This window comes from Mustelus asterias, chromosome 9 (genome assembly GCF_964213995.1).
Source record: "Mustelus asterias chromosome 9, sMusAst1.hap1.1, whole genome shotgun sequence".
NCBI classification, from domain to species: Eukaryota; Metazoa; Chordata; class Chondrichthyes; order Carcharhiniformes; family Triakidae; genus Mustelus; species Mustelus asterias.
This window is the reverse complement of record NC_135809.1, coordinates 126,988,280-127,014,054: the sequence shown is the minus strand read 5'-3', so window position 1 is coordinate 127,014,054 and position 25,775 is coordinate 126,988,280. Positions and strand designations below refer to the sequence as shown.

The following is a 25,775-nucleotide window of genomic DNA, read 5'->3' as shown; positions in this document are numbered from 1 at the left end:
CTGGGAGAAGAAGTTCCTCCTCAACTCTGTCTTAAACCGACCCCCCTTTATTTTGAGGCTGTGTCCTCTAGTTTTAACTTCCTTACTAAGTGGAAAGAATCTCTCCGCCTCCACCCTATCCAGCCCCCGCATTATCTTATAAGTCTCCATAAGATCCCCCCTCATCCTTCTAAACTCCAACGAGTACAAACCCAATCTCCTCAGCCTCTCCTCATAATCCAAACCCCTCATCTCCGGTATCAACCTGGTGAACCTTCTCTGCACTCCCTCCAATGCCAATATATCCTTCCTCATATAAGGGGACCAATACTGCACACAGTATTCCAGCTGCGGCCTCACCAATGCCCTGTACAGGTGCATCAAGACATCCCTGCTTTTATATTCTATCCCCTTCGCAATATAGGCCAACATCCCATTTGCCTTCTTGATCACCTGTTGTACCTGCAGACTGGGCTTTTGCGTCTCATGCACAAGGACCCCCAGGTCCCTTTGCACGGTAGCATGTTTTAATTTGTTTCCATTGAGATAGTAATCCCATTTGTTATTATTTCCTCCAAAGTGTATAACCTCGCATTTCTCAACGTTATACTCCATTTGCCATATCCTCGCCCACTCACTCAGCCTGTCCAAATCTCTCTGCAGATCTTCTCCGTCCTCCACACGATTCACTTTTCCACTTATCTTTGTGTCGTCTGCAAACTTCGTTACCCTACACTCCGTCCCCTCCTCCAGATCATCTATATAAATGGTAAATAGTTGCGGCCCGAGTACCGATCCCTGCGGCACGCCACTAGTTACCTTCCTCCAACCGGAAAAACACCCATTTATTCCGACTCTTTGCTTCCTGTCGGATAGCCAGTCCCCAATCCACTTTAACACACTACCCCCAACTCCGTGTGCCCTAATCTTCTTCAGTAGCCTTTTATGGGGCACCTTATCAAACGCCTTTTGGAAATCCAAAAACACCGCATCCACCGGTTCTCCTCCATCAACCGCCCTAGTCACATCTTCATAAAAATCCAACATGTTCGTCAAGCACGACTTTCCCCTCATGAATCCATGCTGCGTCTGATTGATCGAACCATTTCTATCCAGATGCCCTGCTATCTCCTCTTTAATAATGGATTCCAGCATTTTCCCTACTACAGACGTTAAGCTGACCGGCCTATAGTTACCCGCCTTTTGTCTCCTTCCTTTTTTAAACAGCGGCGTAACATTAGCCGTTTTCCAATCAACCGGCACTACCCCAGAATGCAACATACTTCATCCCCCTTGATTGAAAACATATTGTATTCTAAACATGGTCACCTTGGACACATTTTTGAAATGAACTTGCAAGATTATCTTGTCACTACTGCTAATTTACTTGTCAATTACAATTATGTTTCACAAGTTAGCCAAGAAGGATGAATTCTGCTGTTCCTGGGGATACAGAAAAGAACCTTAAAATTTCCTGCCCCTTCCTTTGAGCAGCTTCCAATGATCACTTATGGCTCACTTGGTAGCACACATGTGCAGCACCAATCCTACCGTTTGTACCTGAACTTTGCATCACCATCCTACAATTTGTGTAGGACGCTAATTGTATATTTAAAAGCTTATTTTTTGTTTTAGGCAAACACCCTATGTGAATTAACGTCATCCAAACTGTAATTTGCAACTCTGACATGAAATTTGGAAGCTGAATGTCAATGTTATGCAGGAAAATGGGTACATGTGAGTTGAATTTCTCCCTCACTGTGTTTGTGAGGAAATTCAGACACTTCAGTAATCAACTCAGATTTCAGTGATACCAATTCCGACTGCAATATCATTAGAAATGGATTTAAGGGGTACCAGAGCCTTTTTGAGAATCAATAGCTTTAGTATTTGTATTACCTAGAACAGGCTTAAAATGTTAAATACTCGGTCTATTTATAAATTAAGAATATCCATTGTCACTTTCTAAACCTTAGACCAATGGGCGGCACGGTAGCACAGTGGTATGGGCGGCACGGTAGCACAGTGGTTAGCACTGCGGCTTCACAGCTCCAGGGACCTGGGTTCGATTCCCGGCTTGGGTCACTTTCTGTGTGGAGTTTGCACATTCTCCTCGTGCCTGCGTGGGTTTCCTCAGGGTGCTCCGGTTTCCTCCCACAGTCCAAAGATGTGCGGGTTAGGTTGATTGGCCATGCTAAAAATTGCCCCTTAGTGATCTGAGATGCGTAGGTTAGAGGGATTAGTGGGTAAAATATGTAGGGATATGGGGGTAGGGCCTGGGTGGGATTGTGGTCGGTGCAGACTCGATGGGCCGAATGGCCTCTTTCTGTACTGTAGGGATTCTATGATATTCTATGATATCAATGGGCTAACTGTTGTTGGGTTCATTTGATTAAATCAGCCTAATGGCACAATGTATGATGCCCAAAGTAAGAGCTATCATGTGAAAATGTGTTGCAAAACTCACTGCAGCCCCATTTCTCCCGGATATCTTCCTATTTCTGTCCTCCATGCAGCAGTATTGTTCCACTGGTGCACTGAATACATCGAAACAGATCAGCTAAGACATGGAACTGATTAAGTGCTCTTGTTTCTTTATCTGCTACATTTTCTCACATGCTTCATCTACCTGACCTGCCTGAAATCATTCTCCGAATACAATTTCACAAGTCCTAAATTGTACTGAGTTCTGAATATTTTATTTATGTATTACAAGTGCTGGCCAGACCAGGCTCCAGATGAATCATGTTGTCTTAATCAATTATTTTATCGAAAGAAAAATTGGAATCCCTGGGATTTTCACATCATCCGAGTTATCTGGTCCCAGACTGAGCCTCAGTGTTGTTGCCATGGCAACGCTTTTACACCACTTACTCTTGACAATTGCGTTAAGCAGGAAACATGACTGGTGTAAAAATCAAATGTTAGGAACGTGATACAAGACAATCTACCATAATACCACAGCTCTGATCTTATCATTACAACAAGATTTACTTAATTAAGACTAGAGTTGTTGAGGGGATTTTGAGATGCAATCACAAGGAGAACTGCAATGTAGCATAATAGCATTTTTCAAAATGTTACTGTTTGTCAAAGCCTTTGGGCATCATGATTGCCAATAAAGATGAAAAGACCAAATGCATTCACATTGTAAATAAATATACGGAATAGGGCCTTTAAATGTAAATACCTTCCTAGTCAGGATGCCTTGATTTATCAAGTAATACTAAATCATCAAACCATAATATCCATTAACAACCAATTATTTTCACAAAATATTTTTAAGTATAAGAATACTATTTATATTTCAGGAATCTTATTATTAAGATCTTGTGGCCTATTCTAAATCTAACCTCTTTCTGCAATGCGTTCTTCTTAACAAGTTAACTTTTGTAACTAGAAACTAATAATCTATTGGTGGCACTGCCACTTTAGAAAATAAGCAACAAGTGCAAACCATTCAACTGGGTGTGTCAGAGATTTGCGTAACTTGTTTTAAAACACTATTTTTGACAGATTGTGAAATGCTCTAAACTGAATCTCCAGAGTGGAAAGTGGCCAAAATATTCTGAGAAAAATTCAAGTAAGAACATGAAAACTAATCAAGACATTGATCAGATTTATTATTAAATATCAATTCTACAGTCTACCAAAACTGCTTCCTCATAGACTGGAACTTAATGGTAAATTTCTGGTGATTCGAATATCTCAGAATTAAGATGTGCTTCTCACAATATTTTTCAGTTTAGCACATTGTTCTGTAAAGAGACGAGAGACTGGAAGTCTTTCAAGACAAAATTTGACAGGCTAGCACTGGATTACCTGTATTCTGAAATTTTGCATTTAACTCTAAATTTATCAAACAAATAAAATTATTTCACTTATCTATGCAATTGGCCATTTCTTTGGCCAGAGAATTGTTATTTCAGGGAAGAATTGTTATTCCCACAATTAATGATTAATAGCAACATATCAGCATTCCAGAATTAGCTTTAAAGCTTAAGATTATATCAAAAGCCTTAGGATAAATAGAAAGTTGAATCATGGTAACTGTGTTTCAATCATTATATATGTGTATATAATGTTTATGAGATGACATATTGAACTCAGAACGTATGAAATCCTTAAGTACTATGAACAGAAGCAAATTAAGGATGCAATTCACCTGACTGCACTCTTAAGTGTTCCTGCCAGCAGGAAAACCAAAATGTTTCCCACTGGCGTTAACAGCGCCTGTCAGGTAAGATTCTCCCACCGTAAGCATGTAAAAATATTCATGCGTAAAACACACTGGCCTACCTGGCTTTACAGCCCTTTTTAAGGAACGTGTCTCTTACACACACACACACACACATACACACACACACGCACCCCCACCCCACCCCCCCACCCAACTTCTGGTGACCCCCTACCTCGCCACTGCTTCTTTTGCCAATTATCTTAAATCAGTGGCCTCTGGCACTCAATTCTTCCAAAGGGAACAGTTTCTGCTTATCTATTCCATCCAGACCCTTTGTGAGTTTGAACATTTCATATGCAGCAAGGCCTGGACGAGCAGGCTTGGGTTGATACATGGCAAGTAACATTCGTGCCACACAAGTGACAGGCAATGACCATCTCCAACATTAGAAAATCTAACCATGTCCCCTTGACATTCAATGGCACTCTCATTACAGAATCCCCCCACTATAAACATCTCGGTGGTTATCACTGAACAGACATTGAACTGGACCAGCTAAGAAAATACTGTGGCTACAAGAGCAGGCTGGGAATTCTGCATCAAGTAACACACCCACTGAATCCCTGAGGCCTCTCCACCACCTACAAGGCACAAATCAGGAGCTTGATGGAATACTCTCCACTTACCTGGCTGAGTACAGTTCCAGCAATGCTCAAGATGCTTGACACCATTCAAATCAGAGAATTCTGCTTGATTAGCACCACATCCATCACATTAAACATTTGCTCTCTCCGCCACTAATGCACAATGACAGCAAAACAATCTATAAGATGCACTGCAGCAACTCACAAAGGTTCCTTCAACAGCATCTTCCAAACTCACAATCTCTATCACCTACAAGGACAAGGGCAGCAGATGCATGGAAACAACACCATCTGCAACTTTTCCTCCAAGCCACACACTATCCGGACTTGGAACTATATCACCATTCTTTCTCTGTCACTGGGTTAAAATCCTGGAACGTCCTCCCTAACAGCACTGTGGATTTACCTGCACCACATGGGCTGCAGCAGTTCAAGAAGGCAGTTCACCACCACCTTCTCAGGGGCAATTAGATATGGGCAATATACGCTAGCCTTGCCAACAATGCCCACATCCTGTGAAAGAATAGATTTTTAAACCTTCTGTTAAATTTCTTCTCCAAGGAGAACAGCCCTAGTTTCTCCAATCTATCCATGTAACTAAAGTTCCCATTCCTGGAACCATTTTTGTAAATCTTTCCTGCACTGTCTCTTATGTCTTCACATCTTTCCTTGAGGGTGCTGCCCTGAGTTTGAAACATTACTCAGGTTGACAAAAAATCTGTTTTGTTTCATAGACATTCATTATAAATTCCTTGCTTTTGTACTCAATGCTCCTACTTATAAGGTCCAGGATCCTGTACATTTCATGAACTGGTCTTTCAACATGTCCTGCCATCTTCACTCAGTTGTGCACATATACCCCCAGGTCCATCTGCTCCTGCACCCCCTTTAGAATTGTATTCTATTTTATTTTGCCTTTCATGTAAAATGTAAATGACCAGTAGCAAGTGCAATTGGGTGCAGAGAGCACAATTTTGAAATTTGTGCGTGATATAGAACTTGACAATGAAGCACCTAGTGGACAAGATGATCGCAATGTTCAAGAGGACAAACAGATGGATGGATTTGGCAGACACATGGCATGTGCAATTTAATGCACTTAATTGTGAAATGATGAACTTTGGAAGAAACAACATGGAGAGGCAGCATGAATGTGTGTGTCTATGTTTAGGGGTGCATTTTCACAAATCTTTGAAGGCAGCAGAAAAAATTAATAGAGCAATTAAAAATGTGTGAATTTCTTGGTTTTGTAAATATGGCATTGAATACAAAAACAAGAAGTTCATTCTAAACCATTACAAGTCTCTGGTTAGGCCTCACCTGAAGCATTGTGTACAATTTTTGACACTCTGCTTTTAAGAAGGATGTCGAAGATGCTTAGTGAGGATACAGAGGTTTAACAGCTGACACTAGGGATAAACAGGTTCAGTTATATGGAGAGATCGGGAAATGTAAAATTGTTCAACATGGAGCAGAGAGGATTTAAGCAAGGAGGGAGCAACTGTGGGCAGTATTTTTCTGATGTCAGGGTTTCCTGCCCCGCCGCTCTAGAAGTCAGCAGGGGGAATGCATTCACAGCAATCAGGAATGCTGTCGGGCTTCAAGCACTGTTGATTGACTGGAAGCAGGCTTTCTGCCCCTCACTCAGTTGCAAGCCCTAACTCAGAGAGTTGCTGGCCAATCTGATTGGCCAACAGCCCTGTAGTCTCAGCAGCCCCACTGGAGCAGTAATCATTACTGGGTCTGCAAGCAGTCTCACCAGTTAAAATGTCAGAGCCCCGGGTTGGAGGCTGCAAAGTCTGACAGCAGGGAAAGGAAGGGACGCCTGGTGGGGTGAGGGGGGAAGAGGGTAAGGGGGCTGGAGAGTTGTGCTTTGAAGGAGCAAAGGAAGCACCTGGGTGGCGCAGACTTTGGAGGGGGTGCCCAATTTTGAAAGGGGGCCAGCAATAGTGGTGCTGCATCTCTCCCCACCCCACACCCCTACCCTAGGCCAGGGCAGGATTACCTGCCAGGCTTCCTCACATCCCTGAACTCATCCCACTAGCCTCAAAATTGAGGCTGTGGTGTGAAGCAGCCCTGATGTGGCCACTAAGTGGCCAAAAGGAGCAACGGTGCACTGGCCTCGCCCATCCCTTGGACAGCTTAGAAAGGCCACCCTGGGAATTTTACACACACATTCCACCCCCTACATGTAAACCCGCTGGGCAGGAGCCTGTAAAATTCTGCCCTGTTTCTCCAGGCAAATGGGTCGGTGGGATATAGATTTTTTTTTAATTGTCAAAAGTAGAGGACACAATTTTTTTCACACAGATAGTTGCTAATATCTGGAACATGCTATCTGGAAGGGTGGCACAATCTGATTCCATGGGCATGGTGGCACAGTGGTTAGCACTGCTACCTCACAGCACCAAGGACCCGGGTTCAATTTCTGGCTTGGCTCACTGTCCGTGCGGAGTCTCCACGTTTTCCCCGTGTCTGCGTGGGTTTCCTCCGGGTGCTCCGGTTTCCTCCAACAGTCCAAAAGATGTGCTGATTAGGTGCATTGGCCACGCTAAATTCTCCCTCAGTGTACCCGAACAGGTGCTGGAGTGTGGCGACTGGGGGATTTTCACAGTCACTTCATTGCAGCGTTAATGTAAGCCTACTTGTGATACTAATAAATAACTTTAAACTTTCAAAAGACAATTGAGCAAAAACTTGAAGAGAACTAATTCACAGGGCTATGGGAAAAAGCTTGGGTATAGGACTAAATTAGACAGGTCTTTTAAAGTACAATTAGCTGATTAGTTTCCTTCTGTGCTGTAAGGTTCTATGATTTTACTTTCCTTATATTGTTTTCTGCCAATTTCAGGGCAACAAAGATGATGAACCAGGTGGAGACCATTATGGACAAGTCTACGCTTGACTAGGAAAGCAGATGACCTGTTCTATTCATGAAGCATCTTGTTTTTGATACTGAAAGAATAAGGATCCACGTTTGAACGGATTTCATTTGTTACATAAAGTACATGATGTTCTAGAAAGCTAGAGACAACCTGTAAAATTTATCAATAGCTCCTAAAAGTCAATGTAGATAGAATACATTAAAACTCATTAATGAATTTCACAGCGTCTTCCTCACTTCAAGGACCCTTTGTAATAAAGGTGCCCCTTGAAAAATCAGCAGCTGCGAATGAGCAACTAGTCAGGATAGAGTGACAAAGGTTAAATGTTAGTTTAAATTTATTTATTAGTGTCACAAGTAGGCTTACATTAACACTGCAATGAAGTTACTGTGAAAATCCCCTAGTCGCCGCATTCCGGCGCCTGTTCGGGTACACTGAGGGAGAATTTAGCATGGCCAATACACCTAACCAGCATGTCTTTCAGACTGTGGGAGGAAACCGGAGAACCCGGAGGAAACCCCGCAGACACAGGGAGAATGTGCAGTCTCCGCACAGACAGTGACCCAAGCCGGGAATCGACCCAAGAACTGTGTTACCATGCCGTCCATTTAGTAGGAATACTCTCCATTTATCTGGATGGGAAGAGTTGCAGCAACATCATCCCGGACAAAGCAATCCATCTGACTGACAATACCATCCACTAACCTAAGTATTCACTCTCTCCACAGTGTACTGTAGTTACAATTTGTAGTATCTATTGGACGTATTTCAGCAGGTTGCCAAAGTTTCTTCAGCAACACCTTCCAAACCTGTGATTTTTACCAACAAGAAGGACTGGAGCAGCATGTGCACGGGAACACCATTGCCTCCAATTTCCCCTCCAAGTCACACATTATGCTGACTTCAACATATATCAATGTCCATGAATTGTCACTGAGTCAAAATCCATGACCATGAACTACCAACCTAACAGCACTGTGGGAATACTTCACTACACTTACTCCACTGGTTCATAGAGGTTTGGGATGAAAATAAATTGTGACCTTGTGAACAGTCCTGATAATGAATATTAAAAACTGGGGTAGAACCCAAAACTGGAAAAGCACATGTACCTCTAAATTTATGTTTCTCTGAAAGTCACTTTTAACCTGGTGTTGTGAGACTTCTTACTATGTTCACCCCAGTCCAACGCCGGCATCTCCTCATGGTCACTTTTGAGCCAGCAGTATTGAACTTGCGTACATCGGGCGATCAACATTGCACAAGCTATTACTATGTATAAAATTAATTAAGCTTGGGAAGAAATAAAAGCAATTTGAGAAATTCAGAAATGGCTAACGTATTTCTATTTTGAATAGTGTCAAAATGATCAGTCAATTCTTTTGTGATTTAATCAAGTGTTGGCAGCTGTCTTCAGAAGGACAATGAAACAAAATTTGCTTGGCTCTCTGAACTGGAGTTCATAACAAGAAAAACAGTTTTAGCAAAGTTATGCTATATCAGGGTGAATGTTACATACATTAACTTTTGATAGTTTTACCATTCCTCTAAGCACCCCGTTGGTCTTTGCACTGCTGACTCATCATGAGTCATGTCTGTGTTATCCCAGACACAAAACAAATCTGGAAACCAAGGTTAAAAGATGTTGCTATCTAACCAAAGAAGTTGAAAATGCTTCAACCCTTCTGTTTTAAATTATGTACAGGGTGTTTAGGTTTAATATTGATATAACCAAGATTGGCAGAATTGTGCTACTCCCTGCAGGGAAAAGTTAACTTTTGCATATAGCTGGATTTTGGTTGTTGCCAGATTATTAAATCATCAGGTTCTTCTTACTGTCAAAATTAATGACAAATTCAGCTGCTCCTTATGGGTCAGTATTTGTAAAACTAATAGAAACAATTAAGCTCTGCCCAATCTAAATCAAACTTACCAGAAATACAATGCAGTCATCTTAGCATTTCTACAAAGCTGTAGAAAGTTTCAACTGTTGATGTACAAACCAGTTTCATCCAGTAAAAATGACTCGTTAAGAAGAATGTAAGTTAGGATCAGTTGTGACTGACTAGTGTTGCTGAAATTCAGATCCATGTTTGATTCAAAACAAAAAAATATATTTAAAAATATATGCTGTCCTGAATATTCAAAGCGGCCTACTGTTTGCTATGGAGATATTTTGAATACGTATCTTTGCTCACATTGTACTTAAAGTCTAATTGTAAAGATCTTTCCTCCTTGCATGTTTGTAAGAAGTATAACAAAATCAAGTGAAAAACTAACTTATGTGGCTATTAAGCAAGAACATATTAACTTGCAACTGAGTGGCATATGTCATGCCTTTTTAAAGCCAATGAAAGTGATTTTTCAATCCCCAATGGAATATCAAACTAAAGATTTGAATAATATAATGTTTTTATGACAAAAAAAGATGCTCATGACATTCTTGGATACGTATCTCATCATTTGTAGATAAGCAGCTAAGTTTAAGTTTATTTATTAGTGTCACAAGTAGGCTTACATTAACACTGCAATGAAGTTACTGTGAAAATCCCCTAGTTGCCACATTCCGGTGCCTGTTCGGGTACACGGAGGGAGAATTTAGCATGGCCAATGCACCAAGCTAGCACATCTTTTGGACTGTGGGAGGAAACCGGAGCACCTGGAGGAAACCCATGCAGACACAGGGAGAACGTGCAGACTCCGCACAGATAGTGACCCAAGCCTGGAATGGAACCCTAGTCCCTGGTGCTGTGAGGCAGCAGTGTTAAGCACTGTGACACAGTGCCTCCCTGCTTGTCTCTATCATGTGATTTCCAAAAAGGCCTTTGCCTTTTCTGTTTTCTTTTCTCCATCAATTAAAGTGATTGCAGTTCAGAACAAACAGCTCTTCCCCCTCAAGTACCATGCTGGCCAGATAATTTATTTGAAAAGGCATTGTTGCAGTTCAAAGGTGAACTTATCCGAGTATCCAAATAATGCAATGTTCCTCTAAATTCTAAAAGAAAAATCCAGTTCACGAAGATTTAGTTTTGCCAACAACCTCATGTTCCTCTTCCACAGCTTCTTGCCTGATAGGTGATGCAAGGGCTGTTCTCTCAGGCTGGGTAGCTAGTGCATCAAGTGGTATAACACCTCACCTGCACAGCTGAGTACTGCAGAGCTTCTCTAGGCAGTAGAATCAGCGTTCAGGCATGCCAGTGGTCCACTCTATCAGGTTTCTTGTGACAGCATGGACGGAATCTTGTGGAGGAATGGAGGTCTTGGCCGCCAGCTGGAAAACCAATGGGATCCCCATGTTGTCTCTTTATGAGAAGGTACACCGCATCTTGTGCCACTCAGGCATATGAGAAGCTACCAACAGGCCTTTCCCTGGAATCAAGGCCCCCTAGTTGCGCACTTAGCAATGTCACTGGGGGGGGGGGGGGGGGCGGAGGTGGTGGTTGCTGCCTGCACTACACCCACCTGATGGCTCAGGAGGGACATTGGCACACCCAAGTAATGAACGAGGGGTGGAACACGAGGTTGAGAACATGGGCTGGTGGGGAGGAGGAGATGGAATAAGGTGGGTGAGCTTGCAGCATGGGTTGGTACCTGGGATTTCGATGTTGTGGCCATCTCGGAGACATGGATAGAGCAGGGACAGGAATGGTTGTTGCAGGTTCCGGGGTTTAGATGTTTCAGAAAGTGCATGGAAGGTGGTAAAAGAGGGGGAGGTGTGGCATTGTTAGTCAAGGACAATATTATGGAGGCAGAAAGGACTTTTGATGAGGACTCATCCACTGAGGTAGTTTGGGCTGAGGTTAGAAACAGGAAAGGAGAGGTCACCCTGTTGGGAGTTTTTTATAGACCTCCGAAAAGTTCCAGAGATATAGAGGAAATGATTGCAAAGATGATTCTGGATAGGAGCGAAAGTAACAGGGTAGTTGTACTGGGGGACTTTAACTTTACAAATATTGACTGGAAAAGCTATAGTTTGAGTACTTTGGAGGGGTCGGTTTTTGTCCAATGTGTGCAGGAAGGCTTCCTGACACAGTATGTAGATAGACCAACAAGAGGCGAGGCCACATTGGATTTGGTACTGGGTAATGAACCAGGCCAGGTGTTAGATTTGGAGGTAGGTGAGCACTTTGGTGACAGTGACCACAATTCGATTACATTTACCTTAGCTATGGAAAAGGATAGGTATATACCAAAGGGCAAGAGTTATAGCTGGGGGAAAGGAAATTATGATGCGATTAGGCGAGATTTAGCTGGCATAGGTTGGGGAAGGAAACTGCAGGGGATGGGCACAATTGAAATGTGGAACTTGATCAAGGAACAGCTGCTACGCGTCCTTGATAAATATGTACCTGTCAGGCAGGGAGGAAGCAGACATGTGAGGGAACCGTGGTTTATTAAGGAGGTTGAATCTCTTGTGAAGAGGAAGAAGGAGACTTATGTAAAGATGAGACGTGAAGGCTCAGTTAGGGAGCTTGAGAGTTACAAGTTAGCCAGGAAGGACCTAAAGAAAGAGTTAAGAAGAGCCAGGAGGGGACATGAGAAGTCTTTGGCAGGTAGGATCAAGGAAAACCCTAAAGCTTTCTATAGGTATGTCAGGAGTAAGAGAATGACTAGGGTAAGATTAGGGCCAGTCAAGGACAGGAGTGGCAAGTTGTGCGTGGAGTCTGAAGAGATAGGAGAGGCACTAAATGAATATTTTTCGTCAGTATTCACACTGGAGAGGGACAGTGTTGTCGAGGGGAGTACTGAGATGCAGGTTGTTGGACTGGATGGGATTGATGTTCATAAGGAGGAGGTGTTAGCAATTCTGGAAAGGGTAAAAATAGATAAGTCCCCTGGGCCGGATGGGATTTATCCTAGGATTCTCTGGGAGGCTAGAGAGGAGATTGCAGAGCCTTTGGCTTTGATCTTTGGGTCGTCATTGTCTACTGGAACAGTGCCAGAAGACTGGAGGATAGCAAATGTTGTCCCCTTGTTCAAAAAGGGGAGTAGGGACAACCCTGGTAATTATAGACCGGTGAGCCTTACTTCTGTTATGGGCAAAGTATTGGAAAGGATTATAAGAGATTTATAATCACCTGGAAAGGAATAATTTGATTAGGGATAGTCAGCATGGTTTTGTGAAGGGTAGGTCGTGCCTCACAAACCTTATTGAGTTCTTTGAGAAGGTGACCAAAGAGGTGGATGAGGGTAAAGCAGTTGATGTGGTGTATATGGATTTCAGCAAAGCGTTTGATAAGGTTCCCCATGGTAAGCTTTTGCAGAAAATACGGACACATGGGATTGAGGGTGATTTAGTGGTTTGGATCAGGAATTGGCTAGCTGGAAGAAAACAGAGGGTGCTGGTTGATGGGAAATATTCATCCTGGAGTTCAGTTACTAGTGGTGTACCGCAAGGATCTGTTTTAGGGCCACTGCTGTTTGTCATTTTTATTAATGACCTGGATGAGGGCATAGAAGGATGGATTAGTAAATTTGCAGATTACACTAAAGTCGGTGGAGTTGTAGACAGTGCGTAGGGAAGTGGCAGGTTACAGAGGGACATAGATAAGCTGCAGAGCTGGGCTGAGAGGTGGCAAATGGAGTTTAATGCGGAAAAGTGTGAGGTGATTCACTTTGGAAGGAGTAACAGGAATACAGAGTACTGGGCTAATGGTAAGATACTTGGTAGTGTGGATGAACAGAGGGATCTGGGTGTCCATGTGCATAGATCCCTGAAAGTTGGCACCCAGGTTGATAGGGTTGTTAAGAAGGCGTATGGTGTGTTAGCTTTTATTGGAAGAGGGATTGAGTTTCAGAGCCAGGAGGTCATGTTGCAACTGTACAAAACTCTGGTGCGGCCGCACTTGGAGTATTGCGTACAGTTCTGGCCGCCGCATTATAGGAAGGATGTGGAAGTGATGGAAAGGGTGCAGAGGAGATTTATCAGGATGTTGCCTGGTATGGTGGAAAAATCGTATGAGGAAAGGCTGAGGGGCTTGAGGTTGTTTTCGTTAGAGAGGAGAAGGTTAAGAGGTGACTTAATAGAGGCAGACAAGATGATCAGAGGATTAGATAGGATGGATAGTGAGAGCCTTTTTCCTCGTATGGTGATGGCTAACACTAGGGGACATAGCTTTAAATTGAGGGGTGATAGATATAGGACAGATGTTAGAGGTAGGTTCTTTACTCAGAGAGTGGTAAGGACGTGGAATGCCCTGCCTGCAGCAGTAGTGGACTCGTCAGCATTAAGAGCATGCAAATGGTTATTGGATAAACATATGGATGATATTGGAATAGTGTAGGTTAGATGGGCTTTAGAATGGTTTCACTGGTCGGCGCAACATCGAGGGCCGAAGGGCCTATACTGCGCTGTAATGTTCTATGTTCTATGGTGGTTGGCAGCAAGGGCAGTGGATAGCTTTCAATAGCATCCCCGGCCCCCTCTCAGAGCTGGAATTTTCCATCAGGCACTGAGTGCCTTTGAGTGATGGACACCCCAGAAGCATATAAGGAAACATGCCAGAGTTTGCTGGTTGCGCTCCCCGCTTAGTGAGCCCCTGCCCATGAGCAACAGCTGGATAAAGCCCTTAAGTGGACATTAATTGCCCATTTAAGGACCTTAATTGGTGGCGGGGCAGGAAGGCCATCCACTGGCGTTCTCGCCATGGACTTAATCGAGGTGGAAGTGGGAAAGTAGTGGGGTCACCGCCGGCCAACCTCCTGCCTGATTGAATATCATCCCAGCCACCAAATTTGCCACAAGGGAAGCACAAGATTCTGCACTTCTTGCATGGATGTTGCACAGTGTATCGGTTACTATCTGGGCTCATGAACCATTTTGTCAATGTATAGCCCTTGTTTCCAAGTAGCTACTCTTTGGTTTGCTTTGATGGTTGAATTACAGTTACCTTAGTGAACAAAGCAGAATGACTTTATACTGGATATTGAACTGCATGATGCATTTTCATGCTCATACACCAATTGCGCATTGAGATATTGAATTCCTTTTGGTTCTGACACATGGTAAAGCAGCAGCAAAGCAATATGCACGCAGTCAACAAAGAAAATTCAATTATCTTTGAATAGAGAACCTTAGTAACCATTCCACCCACCCCCCTGACCTGGCTTCTTATGAAAATGGTGAGAAGTTGCTAATATCACCAGCATTAGCTGGGCAGGAACCAGACACACAAAAGTTCACAGTCACCTTCACAGGTACTGATAATGCAAAAATTCCACTGCTTTGAAGTTGCAGAATTAGCAGATTTCAGTATTGAACTCCTTAGAGAAGTACAGGGACCCCAAACATTGGTTGTCACTGAAGCTCAAACAGAATTGTTGCCTGAGCACCCTGGGCAGATAAGGCCTCCAGCTATTTATGTGCATTTAGAATGAAACAATCTCATTAGTGACAGACAGCATGGTTTTGTAAGAGGGAGGTCGTGCCTTACAAATTTGGTGGAGTTTTTCGAGGAAGTGACAAAAACGGTTGATGAAGGAAGGGCCGTGGATGTCGTCTATATGGATTTCAGTAAGGCATTTGACAAAGTCCCACACGGCAGGTTGGTTAAGAAGGTTAAGGCTCATGGGATACAAGGAGAAGTGGCTAGATGGGTGGAGAACTGGCTTGGCCATAGGAGACAGAGGGTAGTGGTCGAAGGGTCTTTTTCCGGCTGGAGGTCTGTGACCAGTGGTGTTCCGCAGGGCTCTGTACTGGGACCTCTGCTATTTGTGATATATACAAATGATTTGGAAGAAGGTGTAACTGGTGTAATCAGCAAGTTTGCGGATGACACGGAGATGGCTGGACTTGCGGATAGCGAAGAGCATTGTCGGGCAATACAGCAGGATATAGATAGGCTGGAAAATTGGGCGGAGAGGTGGCAGATGGAGTTTAATCCGGATAAATGCGAAGTGATGCATTTTGGAAGAAATAATGTAGGGAGGAGTTATACAATAAATGGCAGAGTCATCAGGAGTATAGAAACACAGAGGGACCTAGGTGTGCAAGTCCACAAATCCTTGAAGGTGGCAACACAGGTGGAGAAGGTGGTGAAGAAGGCATATGGTATGTTTGCCTTTATAGGACGGGGTATAGAGTATAAAAGCTGGAGTCTGATGATGCAGCTGTATAGAACGCTGGTTAGGCCACATTTGGAGTACTGCGTCCAGTTCTGGTCGCCGCACTACCAGAAGGACGTGGAGGCGTTAGAGAGAGTGCAGAGAAGGTTTACCAGGATGTTGCCTGGTATGGAGGGTCTTAGCTATGAGGAGAGATTGGGTAGACTGGGGTTGTTCTCCTTGGAAAGACGGAGAATGAGGGGAGATCTAATAGAGGTGTACAAGATTATGAAGGGTATAGATAGGGTGAACAGTGGGAAGCTTTTTCCCAGGTCGGAGGTGACGATCACGAGAGGTCACGGGCTCAAGGTGAGAGGGGCGAAGTATAACTCAGATATCAGAGGGATGTTTTTTACACAGAGGGTGGTGGGGGCCTGGAATGCGCTGCCAAGTAGGGTGGTGGAGGCAGGCACGCTGACATCGTTTAAGACTTACCTGGATAGTCACATGAGCAGCCTGGGAATGGAGGGATACAAACGATTGGTCTAGTTGGACCAAGGAGCGGCACAGGCTTGGAGGGCCGAAGGGCCTGTTTCCTGTGCTGTACTGTTCTTTGTTCTAATAGCTTTTCTTCCCTTCCTCCTTCTTGTCCTCCTAACAGCTTGTCTTGCTCTATGTGAATTCTGCTCATTCTCCCAGACGTGCTCCACTTCAAGAGGAAGGCTTCCTAATCCTCCCACATCTAGGAGCAACTGGTTTGTGCAACATCTAGAACTAAGCAGCAAGTACTTCAGCTCCTGCTAGGACACTCTTTGTAGACTTGAAACCTGAAAATAACGTGGAGTTTCTCAGGGTAGTGTCCTAGGCCCAACCATCTTCAGCTGTTTCATCTGACCCTCCTTCCATCATAAGATAGGTGGAGATGTTCGCTGATGATCACATAATGTTCAGCACCATTCATGACTCCTCAGATACTAAGGCAGTCCATATCCATATGCAGCCAATGTAGGACAATATTCAGGCTTAGACTGATAAGTTGCAAATAACAAGTGTCACACAAATGCCAGGCAATGATCATCTCCAACAAGAGAGAATCTAACTATCTCACAATGATATTCAATGGCATTATCATCTCTAAACTCCCACAATGAACATCCTGAGGGTTACCATTGAACAGGAACGGAACTGGACTAGCCGTATAAATACTGTGACTACAAGTGGCTACAAGTGCAAGTTCCGCACACATGAAGACGGCCTAAACCGGGATGTTGGATTTATGTCACATTATCAGTAACCCCCACAGCTTGCCTCCTGGGCTTGCAGAATCTCACTAGCTGTTCTGTCTGGAGACAATACACATCTCTTTAACCTGTGTTTAATGTTCCCTCCACCCACATTGTCTGTACCTTTAAGACCTGGCTGGCTGTAGGATTCGCATTCTAATCAGTATTCTGCAACTTGATTTTGTGTCTGTTTGCACTGTTTGAGAGCACATTTCCACTCCATCTGACGAAGGAGCAGTGCTCCGAAAGCTTATGGTATTTGCTACCAAATAAACCTGTTGGACTTTAACCTGGTGTTGTGAGACTTCTTACAAGTGCAGGACAGAGACGGGGAATTCTGCGGAGAAGTCACCTCCTGACTTCTCAAAGTATGTCCAGCATCTACAAAGCACCAAGCCTGGAGTGTGATGGAATATTCTCCACTTGCCTGGATGAGTGCAGCTCCAGAAACACACAAGAAGCTCAACAATATCCAGGACAAATCAGTCGGCTTGATTTGTACCCCATCCACCATCTTAAACGTTCATTTCCTCCTACACTGATGCACAGTGGCAGCAGTGTGCATCATCGACAAGATACACTGCAGCAACTTACAAAGGCTCGTTCGACAACACCTTCTAAACCTGTGACCTCTACTACCTTGAAGGGCAAGACCAGCAGGTGCATTAGTACATGAACACTACAACCTGCAAGTTCCCCTCCAGGTCACACAAACCACCCTGACTTGGAAATATATCACCATTCCTTCACTAATGCGGGGTCAAAATCCTAGAATTCCTTTAGTAACAGCGCTGTGGTGTACCTACACCAAATGGACTGCCGTGGTTCCAGAAAGCAGCATACCACTCCCTTCTCAAGGGCATTTGGGGATGGGAAATAAATGCTGGCCTAGTCAGCAATGGCCACATCGCACGAATGAGACAGGAGACTGTGTTTTTAGTGGATTGTTTTCAGGAAAAATTCAATTTCAGACACCCACAGTTTACATCAAGCACTGCCAGATTATGCATTCCATTGTCAGATGGAAAGTAAAGCTCTCTCTAATTAGAGCAAAATTTTAAAACATGACCTCAGTGCGGCACATCCTATTGCATCATTTACCATTTTACAAATCTATTGTCCTTGACTTCATTCAGTAAGGTAGCAAATTTAGGGCTGTTTGCACCAGGAACTAACTTGAATATGGCAAACATTATTTCATACACAGTCCCCAATGACAAACAAACAAAGAAGATTTCAACCCTTCAAATCTGGGATGAAGCAGAACCAAGATGCCAGAGATAAAAAGTCAGTACCAAACATACAGCATCAACCAATCCTTTGTATTGGATTATTTTAATATGTAAATCCTTATTAGGCCATAGAATAGGCCATTTGTAAAACAAAGCTCATGTTGCTACATTGTAATATATTCCCCTTGCATGTCCAGAGATGAGATAGATTGCCAAATTAGAGTAGGAAATGTTCAGCCATAAATGCGACTCATCTATATGTAATGTACAATTAATTCTGGCTATTATTCTTAGCAAACTAAAAATATGTTGCTTTCAAAGTTAAAGTTTATTTATTAGTCACAAGTAAAGCTTACAATACACTGCAATGAAGTTACTGTGAAATTCCCCTAGTCGCCACACTCCGGCACCTGTTCGGGTAAATGTACCTGGCCAGCAAGTCTTTAAGACTGGGAGGAAACCGGAACACCCAGGGGAAACCCACGCAGACATGGGGAGAATATGCAGACTCCACACAGACAGTGACCTGAGCCAGGAATTGAACCCGGGTCCCTGGCACTGTGAGACAGCAGTGCTAACCACTGTGCCACCCTTCACACCATCTGCCTCTATCTCACAAAGACACACATGGTATTACAGTAAATGTGCCTTTTCCTACAAAATTCTTTCAAAATCTTTTACCCGAATGAATAAGATCTTTTCTCCAACACGATATCGTCCTTGGGAGAGACGTTCCACAGAAAACTTATTTGGACATTTGCAGGGGGGGTCTTCTGAAATATGTTTCACCTAAAAAAGAACATAGAAAATGTTAAAGCTCAAAAGAGTAGAAATTTATAATAAGGTTATAACTGACCTTAATAATGAATGATAAAGCAATTCAAGCACTTTCTTGTCCTCTACGAATAAATATATTATACGAATATTCCAGAATATTTTATTACATCTATCAGGTTAACACGTCTGTAATTCACTGATCGATGCTCACTCCTTATTTAGAATTTTGCAATCCCATTCACTCTCTGCTCCTTTCCAAATACATACTGGTTCCTTCAAAGTTGCAAAGTATTAACCAGATCTTGACTGTTGCTTTATTTATCCTCATGAGAATTATGAGATAAAACATATCTGCTCCAAGTACCCTACTGATATATGGAGTGATCTGTAATTAACAAATTGCAAACAAAATTGCATACTCAGGAATGTTTTAAACATGTGCATTCCTGTTCTAGTCACAGAGGTAAAGCAGATTCTCCCATTTTGTTTAGAAAGGAATTTAACCAGAAAAAAATCTGAGTTTATGCACACCATATGTTCTACTGGTGCTTTTTTTTCCAGGTTTCTTGCATAGTTTGTTGTTGCCCAACACTCATAAATGTGTGGATATAGTAGGAAGTCACTCAACAGCAACCAAAGTTAGGGATATTGGTCAGGTTTTCTCTTTCAGAATTTAGTCCAGGGATCCTCTGACTAGCCAAAGAGCTTCCACTCCTTCCTGCCTGAGATCATTGAACACAATGCAAACCATATGAAGCCATTAGCCACTGACCAACTGGGGATCATGATTCTGGCCATTTTACAAGGAAATGCCTGCAAGTTATCTGTCATATTGGAGTCATTTTCAAGAAGTCGCTAGCGTTCCAATCCAATTATTTTTTTAAGGGATTTTAGCATCCAATACTAATCTTAAAGTAACCTTTCTGCACATGCCAACTATTTTGCAGCATTCTTTCAATTTTATTGCACTATATATGTTGACTGATCCTGAACTATGAGCTAATTTTCAACATTCCAACATCAACATGAAACTTTTTGACATCCAATTTAACTTCAGACTAAGCAATATGGACGCAAATTAATTTTGAGCCTTTAAGTTGATAAAAGAGGAAGCAAGGCATTCCAAAAATCACAAAGCTCAGTCATCAATTGATTCTGTCACATAATTAAGCATTTAATTGTAAAGCACTGTTGAGTTACATCATCTAACTTTCCAGTTCTAGTGGGAAGTGAATAATCCAACCAGCACAGTACAATTTTGCAAACCACATGCTAAAATCAGGAAATTAGGTGACAATTTAGCTTCTTGAGCAGTAGCCATTCTCCATTGGCCATGTGTACAAGGTTTCAAAAGCATTAAACCAATCTATGGGCTTCTGGCATAGGCTGATTTTTTATTTGTGCCAAGAAGGTAAAATCTTTCCATTAAAATGAACCCTAGTTCTTGAAATACATGCACATGGGGCTAAACCTACAACAACAAAAACATACAATGGAACCAATGAACTTTTGTCTGACAAAGTTTTGGATATTAACAGGGTCAATTACAAGGGGGTATAGATGTAAGGTGAGTGACTGATGGGGAACCGTGCTAGGACCCCAGCTATTCACACTATATATTAATGATTTGGACAAGGGAACTAAATGCAGATGATTCAAAGTTGGGTGGGAGGGTGAGCTGTGAGGAGGATATAGAAATGCTTCAACACGATATAGACAGGCTGAGTAAGTGGGCATATGCATGGCAGATGCAGTATAATGTGGATAAACGTGAGGATATCCACTTCGATAGCAAAAATAGGGAAGCAGATTATTATTTGAATGGGTGTAAATTGAGAGAGGTGGATACTCAACGAGACCTTGGTATCCTTGTCCATCAGTCACTCAAAGTAAGTCCACAGGCAGTAAAGAAGATAAATAGTATGTTGGCCTCCATAGTAAGAGGATTTGAGTACAGGAATAGAGATATTTTATTGCAATTGAACAGGGTATTGTTGAAGCCACACCTGGAGTATTGTGTGCAGTTTTGGTGTCCTTTTCTAAGGAAGGATGTTCTTGCTATAGAGGGTGCTATTGATGAGGGTAGGGCAGTGAATGTTGTCTACATGGACTTCAGTAAGGCCTTTGACAAGGTCCCTCATGGCAGACTGGTGCAGAAGGTGAAGTCGCATGGGATCAGAGGTGAGCTGGCAAGGTGGATACAAAACTGGTTCGGTCAAAGAATTGACGCAGGAGCAGCGCTCCGAAAGCTAGTGGCGTTTGCTACCAAATAAACCTGTTGGACATTAAACTGGTGTTGTTAGACTCCTTACTCGGTCAAAGAAGACAGAGGGTAGCAGTGGAAGGGTGTGTTTCTGAATGGAGGGCTGTCACAAGTGGTGTTCCTCAGGGATCAGTGCTGGGACCTTTGCTGTTAGTAATATATATATAAATGATTTGGAGGAAAATGTAACTGGATTGATTAGTAAGTTTGTGGACGACACAAAGGTTGGTGGATTTGCAGATAGCGATGAGGACCATCAGAGGATACAGCAGGATATAGATCAGTTGGAGACTCGGGCGGACAGATGGCAGATGGAGTTTAATCCAGACAAATGTGAGGTAATGCATTTTGGAAGGTCTAATACAGATAGGAAACATACAGTAAATGGCAGAACCCTTTACAGTATTGACAGGCAAAGGGGTCTGGATGTACAGGTACACAGGTCACTGAAAGTGGCAATGCAGGTGGAGAAGGTAGTCAAGAAGGCATACGGCATGCTTGCCTTCATCGACCGGTGTACCGAGTTTAAAAATTGGCAAGTCATGTTACAGCTTTATAGAACCTTAGTTAGGCCGCACTTGGAATATAGTGTTCAATTCTGGTCGCCACATTATCAGAAGGACGTGGAGGCTTTGGAGAGGGTATAGAAAAGATTTACCAGGATGTTGCCTGGTATGGAGGGCATTAGCTATGAGGAGAGGTTGGAGAAACTTGGTTTGTTCTCACTGGAGCGATGGAGGTTGAGGGGGTTTTAGTTAAGTCGAGCAGCATGGTCGATGGAGGCTTGGAGGGCCGAAGGGCCTGTTCCTGTGCTGTAATTTTCTTTGTTCTTTGAGTGCAGCAAAGGTTTACCAGGCTGATTCCTTTTGATTTGATTTAATTTGATTTATTATTATCCCATGTGAAAAGTATTGTTTCTTGCACTATAGAAACAAAGTATACCATTCATAGAGAAGGAAAGGAGAGGGTGCAGAATATAGTGTTACAGTCATAGCTAGGGTGTAGAGAAAGGTCAACTTCATACGAGGTAGGTTCATTCAAAAGTCTGATGGCAGCAGGGATGTCCAGGGTGCGAGGAGTCCTTGATTATGCTGGCTGCTTTTTCGAGGCAATGGGAGGTGTAGACAGAGTCAATGGATGGGAGGCTGGTTTGCATGATGGACTGGGCATCGTTCACGACCCTTTGTAGTTTCTTGCAGTCTTGGACATAGCAGGAGATATACCAAGCTGTGCTACAACCAGAAAGAATGCTTTCTATGGTGCATCTGTAAAAGTTGGTGAGAGTCCTAGCGGAAATGCCAAATTTCCTTAGTCTTCTGTGAAAGTAGAATTGTTGGTGGGCTTTCTTAACTATAGTGTCAGCATGGGGGGACCAGGACAGGTTGTTGGTGATCTGGACATCTAAAAACTTGAAGCTCTCGACCATTTCCACATCATCTCCGTTGATGTAGATAGGGACAAGTCTTACACTACACTTTCTGAAAGTTGATGACTATCTCATTCATTTTGTTGACATTGAGGGAGATTATTGTCATCAAACCAGTTCACCAGATTCTCTATCTCTTTCCTGTACTCTGTCTCATCATTGTTTGAGATCCAACCCATTACAGCGGTGTCGTCAGCAAACTTGATAATTGAGTTCAAGGGGTTTTCGCAACGGTCATAGGTGTATGAGTTGTATAAGGTGTACAAGGAAACAGCCTTGTGGGACACTGGTGTTGAGGATGATCGTGGAGGAGGTGTTGTTGTCTATCCTTACTGATTGTGCTCTGTGGGTTAGGAAGTCAGGGATCCAGTCGCAGAGGGAGGAGCTGAGCCCCTGGCCAGGGAGTTTGGAGATGATTTTGTCGGAATAATGGTGTTGAAAGCTATTCTGTAGTTAATAAATAGGAGTCTGACATAGGTGTCTTTGTCAATCCAGATGTTCCAGGGTTGAGTGTAGGGCCAGGGAGATGGCCTCTGCTGTGGACCTGTTGCGGCGATAGGCGAACTGTAGTGGAGCCAGGCAGTTTGGTAAGATGGAATTGATTCGTTCCATGACTAACCTTTCGAAGCACTTCATAATGATGGATGTCAAAGCCACCTGGCGATAGTCATTAAGGCACGCTGCCTGGCTTTTCTTTGGTACAGGGATGATGGTCGACTTCTTGAAGCAGATAGGGACCTCAGATTGGTATAAAGAGAGGTTAAGGATGTCTGCGAATGCCAGCTGGTCCTGGGATGGCAGGTCTGTTATACCAGGAAAGACTAAGTCGGTTAGGATTATATTCATTGGAATTTAGAAGAGTGAGAGGGGATCTCATAAAAACTTATAAAATTCTAACAGGATTAGACAGGGTAGATTCAGAAAGAATATTCCTGATGTGAGGAAGTGCAGAGCTAGTGTGAGGATAAGGGTAAACCTTTTAGGACTGAGGTGAGGAGAAATTTCTTCACCCAGAGAGGTGAATCTGTGGAATTCACTACCGCAGAAAGTAGCTGAGGCAAAACATTGTGTGATTCAAGAAGGAATTAGATATAGCTCTTGGGGCTAAAGGGATGGGGGACAATGTGGGATCAGGATATTGAATTTGATGATCAGCCATGATCATAGTGAATGGCAGGGCAGGCTCAAAGGGCCAAATGGCTACTGCTACTTCTATTTTCTTTGTGTGTTTCTATGTATGATTGGTAGAAGGATTGGAGGGGACATAAAGAAAACCTCGGGATATCTGGAATTCACTTTCTGAACTGGTGGTTGAGGCGGAAATGCTCAACTCATTTAAAAGGTAATAAGAACAGAGAATGTGGGAAAAACTCAGCAGATCTGGGAGCATCTGTAGGGAGAGAACACAGAGTTAACATTTGGGGTCAATGCGAATCTTCATCAGAGCTGAAGAGAGGGAGAAATGTTTTGGGTATAGGAGAAGGTGGAACAGCTGGAACAGAGTAGTAGGTTAGTGATTAGTGGCAGCTGGGAGATATTGCAACAAAGATGTAGTAAAACTTAATAACAACTGACAAATAGTTCGGTGGGGGAAGAGGAGGGAGGGCTTTTGCGTTGGGATATATAGAAAAAGGTTAAGATGGAGAAGAAAGGTTACTGTGTAAAGTTGTTAAACTCAAGGTTCAATCCTGAGGGCTGTAAAGTGCCTAATTGGAAGATGAGTTGCTGCTCCTCCAGTTTGCGTTGGCTTTCATTGGAGCATTGCTGCAGGCCAAGGACAGACATGTGGGCATGAGATCAAGATGCTGGGTTGAAATGGCAAGCAACAGGAGTTTGGGGTCATGCTTGCGGGCTGAGCAAATGTTCCAGAGGTGGACGAATAAGTGGAACAATGGAAGGCCAGGGTATTGACCTGGGTCGATTCCCGGCTTGGGTCACTGTCTGTGTGGAGTTTGCACATTCTCCTCGTGTCTACGTGGGTTTCCTCCGGGTGCTCCGGTTTCCTCCCACAGTCCAAAGATGTGCGGGTTAGGTTGATTGGCCATGCTAAAATTGCCACTTAGTGTCCTGAGATGCGTAGGTTAGAGGGATTAGCGGGTAAATATGTAGGGATATGGGGGTAGGGCCTGGGTGGGATTGTGGTCGGTGCAGACTCGATGGGCCAAATGGCCTCATTCTGCACTGTCGGGTTTCTATGATTCTATGATTATCCTTTAGTTGACTTATCAAATATAATCTTTAGTCTTTAACTGGCTGACTCTCAAAACTGAGTCAGAATTTATGGATTTGTGAGAAATTCTGTGACCTGAGTTATAATCTAGGTTGACAGCTGAGAGCAGTTTTGAGGTAATGTTTCATTGTTGGAGATGCCTTCCTTCATGAAACATTAAACCACAACCCTATCTGTGTATTTTCAGATGGTTGTGGTGGCTATTAAGTAACCCATAATGTTACTCCAAGAAAAGCAAGGGGCTCCATCAGTTTCCTGTATAACATTCCTCGCTGCATTATCATAAGTAAAATATATTAATTGGGTATTTATTTTATTGCAGTTGTTAGATCTTGCTGCATGCAGAACTGCTGCCAAATTTTCATATCTTACCAGGCTTCTAAATAAATCCCCATGCATGGAAAAACTTAAGCCATTTCCAAGAAATCTGAAAGAGTTCAGATTTCATTCGGTAAAATATATTAATTGGTTAAACATTTGATTCCAGTGCAACAGGTGGTCAAGGACATTTGAATTCACAAGCTATGCTTAAAGAATTGACAAAAGTAGTGTTGTCACTACATCAATATTGGGAGGTGGATTGAAATTATTTATAAAACACACAATAAAAATTAACATTGGAAAAATTAATGTAAAATAGCAAATCTAAAAATCAAAAGGGGGACACATGTTAGAGTTCAGGTTAGTTAAGTGAGTTCTGAAACATTGATACCTGGACTTCATCAATCAGAATTGGTATATGTTAAATCCGACCAAACATGCACATCACAGAGCTGTAGAGAAGGACAAGCTAACTGGCAATGTCTAAATCAGTGATGGGCAACCCAGGCTAG

The 25,775-nt window shown here is 43.0% G+C and overlaps 1 protein-coding gene across 1 annotated transcript in view; it reads right to left on the bottom strand.

The window, feature by feature from the left end:
• gas2a (growth arrest-specific 2a) overlaps positions 1-25,775 on the bottom strand; it is a 129,270-nt gene that overhangs the window by 36,735 nt on the left and 66,760 nt on the right. The window contains exon 6 of the mRNA XM_078221013.1: positions 18,928-19,035. Within this exon, the coding sequence (XP_078077139.1) occupies positions 18,928-19,035 (108 nt within the window). The remainder of the gene's footprint in view (positions 1-18,927; positions 19,036-25,775) is intronic.